Source organism: Myotis davidii, unplaced genomic scaffold (genome assembly GCF_000327345.1).
Source record: "Myotis davidii unplaced genomic scaffold, ASM32734v1 scaffold991, whole genome shotgun sequence".
In the NCBI taxonomy this organism is placed as follows: domain Eukaryota; kingdom Metazoa; phylum Chordata; class Mammalia; order Chiroptera; family Vespertilionidae; genus Myotis; species Myotis davidii.
In genome coordinates, this window is record NW_006283137.1 from 557,543 (window position 1) to 562,356 (window position 4,814).

At 67.8% G+C, this 4,814-nt stretch overlaps 1 protein-coding gene across 1 annotated transcript in view; it reads right to left on the reverse strand.

Moving 5' to 3' along the window:
• RBFOX3 (RNA binding protein, fox-1 homolog (C. elegans) 3) overlaps window positions 1-4,814 on the reverse strand; it is a gene marked incomplete at its 5' end in the record, with an annotated part of 19,388 nt that overhangs the window by 11,432 nt on the left and 3,142 nt on the right. The window contains 5 exons of the mRNA XM_006753444.2: window positions 63-141; window positions 1,247-1,326; window positions 2,154-2,193; window positions 2,715-2,835; window positions 4,654-4,714. Coding sequence (XP_006753507.1) covers window positions 63-141; window positions 1,247-1,326; window positions 2,154-2,193; window positions 2,715-2,835; window positions 4,654-4,714 — 381 coding nt within the window. The remainder of the gene's footprint in view (window positions 1-62; window positions 142-1,246; window positions 1,327-2,153; window positions 2,194-2,714; window positions 2,836-4,653; window positions 4,715-4,814) is intronic.

Below are 4,814 nucleotides of genomic sequence, written 5' to 3' on the forward strand. Positions count from 1 at the left end.
TGCCTGTGTCCCCTCCCCGCTCCTCGCACGGCCGCGCCCAGGCCGGCCGCCAGCCTCCTTACCATGGTCCCGATGCTGTAGGTGGCCGTGGGGCCGATGGGGTGGTGGTAGGGGTCGGCAGCTGTGTAGACTCGGCCGTAACTGGGGAGACAGCACGGGGAGGGGTAGGCGAGGGGGGCAGGTGAGGGGGGCACTGACCCCCACCTCTTCCCAGACATTTCCTGAGCACCTCCCGGGCAGCAGGGTCCCTCCCGGGCGCACCCTCCCCGTGGTCCCCCTGCCTGTTTGGAAGGAGGGGCCAGCCACACTGGCCACCCTCTCGGTGCCCCCCTGTGCCGACCTGGGGGGACCTGCTCTGCGAGGTGCCCCAGGACCAGAAAAGGGGCCTCGCCGCTTGCGTGGAGGAAAGACCCCTGGAAACGAGGCCACGTTCGGGGAAAGGGCTCAGAGATGGGAAGGTCCGGGGACGCGGGGGCAGGGACTTGGCCACCAGGAGGGAGGTGGCCTGTGCCCCTCTGGGACCTTCCTCTCACTCAGTACATTTCGTGGGTGAAATGCCAGCTTCTTGGAGGCCGGGGCCGGGCAGGGCCTGCCGTGCACCTGACACACACCTGGGCCCAGAGGCTGTGAGGAAGGTGTGGCCTGGGGACCGGGTGCCGCCTCACACCGGGAGGGAGGACCAGGCGGTCCCCAGGCCAGAGCCGCCCCGTGGACACGAGCAACGCCGCCCTCCTTAGAGTGCGGCCATGTGCCTTCCCCAAGCGGCTCTGAGGCCAATGGGCCGAGTGCCCACAGGGAACGGTGCCAGCTGGGCCATGGTGGGGGACCCCTGGACCTGACCACAGAACGCACAGCGCCCCCCTTTCCCCCAACCCCCGGGCAGAGGCCACTGCTCTCAGGGTCACAGCCCTCCCTGCCCGGTCCTGTCACACAGGAGGCCGTGGCACAGCCACCTCTGCCTGGAAGCACCTTGGACGGGCGGCGGGCGGGACCTCTGGAGCTGGGGGAGGGGCTGTCTGCTCCCTGAGAACTGGGGTCCCCCGCCTTTCCGCCATGAGGCAGGGAGTGATGACAGCAGCTGTTTGGGGGTCTCCAAGCCCATTCAGACCTTCTCTCTGTCCAGACCCTGCGCCCACGTGGGGAGCCATCCTCAGGCCCCTGAGCAGCGGGTGGGGCTTCTGGTCTGTGGGATCCCCGCCCTGAGGGCCCAGAGTGCTGGCTCCCTGTCCCCAGGTCCCCAGCGTACCTGTCGCTATAGGCTGCTGCTGCTGCTGCTGCCGCGGCGGCCGCGGCCGGCTGGGCGTATCTGTAGGCGGCATAGCCTCCCTGCAGGGCACAGGGGAGGGGAGATCACAGGGGCTTAGTGGGGCGGCCACGGCCTTTCCACCTTCTCTTGGCTGCTAGCCGGTGCGGGCTGGGGGCACCTAGCTGCTGGCCTAAGGAGGGAGGCCTGCGGACCACACGTTGCCCGCAGCACGGTGCGGGGAGAGGAGGGTGTCCGTCCACGTCATGCGTTCATTCACTCATCCCTTCTCGCGTTCCACACACACAGGTGGGCGCCCACTACATGTCAGGCTGAGTGCGAGGCTGTAGCACTCCTGCCACCAGGCCAGTGAGCCCGAGGGGCATGGGGAGCCCACGGCTGACTCTGGGTGCCACCCTGGCCGCGGGGAAGGGTGGAGGGTGGAGGACAGTAGCTCCGGGCACGCCCTGGCACAAAGGGGTGTTGTGTTGGGCCAGGTCTGTATGTGGGGTGGGGCTTCAAGCCAGAGGAACGGTGAGTGCGGCCCCACGAGTGGGGGAGAAGGCCCCCCCCAGGGGTCTGCCCAGGGGCCCCTGCCTCCTGGTCTCTCAGGCCTTGCCGCTGCGGCTCCTTCAGGGACCCCGGTGTGGTGAGGGACATGTCTTGCACAACGGGAGGCATGCGGTGGCTCATGGGCTGTTGGGAGACCCCGACGTGGCTGTGTGCGGTCCCAGGGGTGCAGTGCCCTCACCCTCCTGGGTTCCGAGAAGGGGAGAAGGGCAGGGGTGTGGGGCAGGAGAGAGGAGCCGGGTTAGCAGGGTGGCGGGGAGGGGGGAGCGGGCAGGGACTGAAGTCGCTGACAGCTCCTGGAGGGGAGCTGGCGGGGCCCCCCCCTCCGGGCGGCACTTACATAAATCTCAGCACCATAAAAGCCGTCCTGATACACGACCCTGGAAGCAAACGGACAAGAGAGTGGTGGGAACGCTGGAGAGGTGACCGGCTCCGGAGGCTGCGGAGGGAGGGGGCAGGGTGCCAGCCCTGCCCATGGGACTGGCATTTTAACAAGCGTTTGCTCCAGTGCCCTGTTTGGTATAACAATAGAGTAACACCCTTGCTGTCAGCTCCTTTCTCCCACAAACCCAGGGGCCCTCGGCCCACCTTGCTTACCCCCCCCACCAGCTGTACCCCCGTGGGCCGGGCACTCGGCCCCAGGGACAAGGTGCAGCTGGGCTCAGAGGGCCCCACCGACCTCCAGGGCCAGCCAGGACCCCACTGCAAACATCCGCTGGGGCCCCAGGTGTCCCCTACATGCCAGTGACCTTTGGCTCCGGGGCGGGGTGGGCCTGGGTCACTGCCCATCACAACGTGGCTGCAGTGCCAAGATCTGGGGGTTCCCTAGCCCCCCCGCATATAGGCTGCCTACCCCATCTGGTTGCCCCAGGCCGCCCTCCCCGGGTTCCCAGGTACTCACGCTCCGTACGCGGGGATGGGGGGCGGGGGCGGCGCAACCAGCCCCCTCCATCGCTTCAGCCTTTTACCTGCATAGAATTCAGGCCCATAGACGGCGCCCACCACGGGGTTGAGCTTCCAGCCTAGATCAGAAGCAAGGAATCCAATCACCATCTCCCTACCGCACACTGCACCTGCGACACGCCCCCCCAAGGCGTGGCCCCTCCCTCTGCAATCTGGAGGGTACAGGAGGTGGGACCCCCATCCCCACGCCCCCCTCATCCAAAGCTGTAGGTTCTACTGCTCCCCAGTCGCAGGGGCCGGACCACTCCCCACCCAGGCGGCTCTGGGTCTCGAGTTTTCCTAAATGATGACCCTCCCTCCCAGCATGCCCTGGGCCTCTCCTGCCGGAAGGGCACCAGCCCCACACCCTGGGGTCTGCGATCCCCGCAGGAGGATTAGGGAGGGAGAGGGGAGCACGGTGTGTAAATGCCTGCAGGCCTCCGCGGGGATGAGGGATTCGGGGGCCACGACAGAGCCCCTTCCTGGGGGTGCTGTCTCCTGGGGCACCTGGCTGCCTTCCCGAGGGTCAGAGGCCGAGAAAGGTGCCCGGCCTCTGCCCAAACCTCCTCCCACCTCCTGCCCCAGGGTGTGTGTCCCCGGACGAGCTCCCAGGGCCCCTCTCCCCAGGGCTGTGTCCTCTCCCGCTGTCCTCCTGTTTGTCCCCAGAGCAGCCGGTGCAAGGTGCTGGGGCAGAAGGGCCTTTGGCTCCAAATAATAATGACAGGACAGCTGGCCCTTCCCAGGCACTTTACAGCTGTTCAGAACCCCCCCACTGAGGTTGGTGGCCACCCTCCCATTTCACAGATGGACAAGTGGAGGCTGAGAGGTGCCGCAGCCTTGCATCACAGAGCTGGTGTGTGCCAGCCTGTTCCTGCCACCCCCTGGCCCCCAGCCGTATCCTCACCAGCCTCTCCCTCCCTGCAAGCCGGCCGCTCTGGGCTGGCTGCTCGGGCTGCCTCCCTCCCCCACCAGGGACCGGGGCACAACCGAGGCCTCTGGGGAGGAGACCAGCGGCTTCGAGTGGGCTCTGGCCCCAGGCATTCAGACAGCGTGCCCACTGCTGGGCGGTGGCCTTGCTCCCCCGGGGCCATTGTCCGCACTGTCCGTGGGCCGCCGTCACTGGTCCCATCACAGACGGCAGACTGTGTCTGAACGCTGCTGCTGGTCAGGAGCCCATCAACCTCCGGGGAGGAGGGAAGAACCGTCTTTCTCCTGGGGGGACCTCTGGGCCCAAGAACTGAGTCTCTCGGGTAAGGGTCCAGGACGGAGCAGAGTCCCAGAGGCAATGACCCAGCTGCCTCCCCGGCTCCGCCCGGCGGCTCTTCTCCGCCCTCAGCTGCCCTGGCGCCTCCACCTGCCGACTCTGGCCCAGGGCACCGTCAGGGTCCCGGGATCCGAGGACGGGCCCACCTGGGCGGTCCCATGTTTTGTGCTAACGGCAGCACCTGCCCAAACGCGGCGCGCTTGTTTTCCACAGCGAACTCCCTCACTTCTCTCGGCCGGCCCTGGGCATCAGCCGCTTCGTTCCCAAAGAGGACCGGCCACTCCCGCTCGGCTCGGGGCCGGGTGCACAGCGGACGGTCGGCGGGGCCAGCAGGACTCACTCTGGCGGCCTCAGCCCCCCAGTACTGCCAAGGCCCGGGCTGCCTGCCCTTCCTCACCCACTCAGCACAGCACCCCCAGCCAGGCCGCCCTCAGAGCTTGGAAAGGAAACTCCAGGAAGTGGCCGCTGAGCCACTGTGCGAAGCCTGTCCGTGTGGCCTCTGGGTGCCACGCACGCCTGGGGGAGCCGTCCCCCGGACAGGGCGAGCTGAACATGGAGGCGCCGAGCACCCAGGGAGGTCGGCCTCCAGGGCCGGCAGTGGCCCCCACAGCCTCCCGGGCCCCGGGCGCCTTACCGTTGGTGTAGGGGTTCGACGTCTTCTTGTTGGTCATGACTCGGGCGGTGGCGTTATTGACCTGCTCAGAGGCGGGGAGAGGGGAACATGAGCTTCCGTGGGGCCCTGGGCCACCCCAGTCCTGCCCTGCGCTTCTGCCCCCCGCCCCCGGTCCTGTCCCA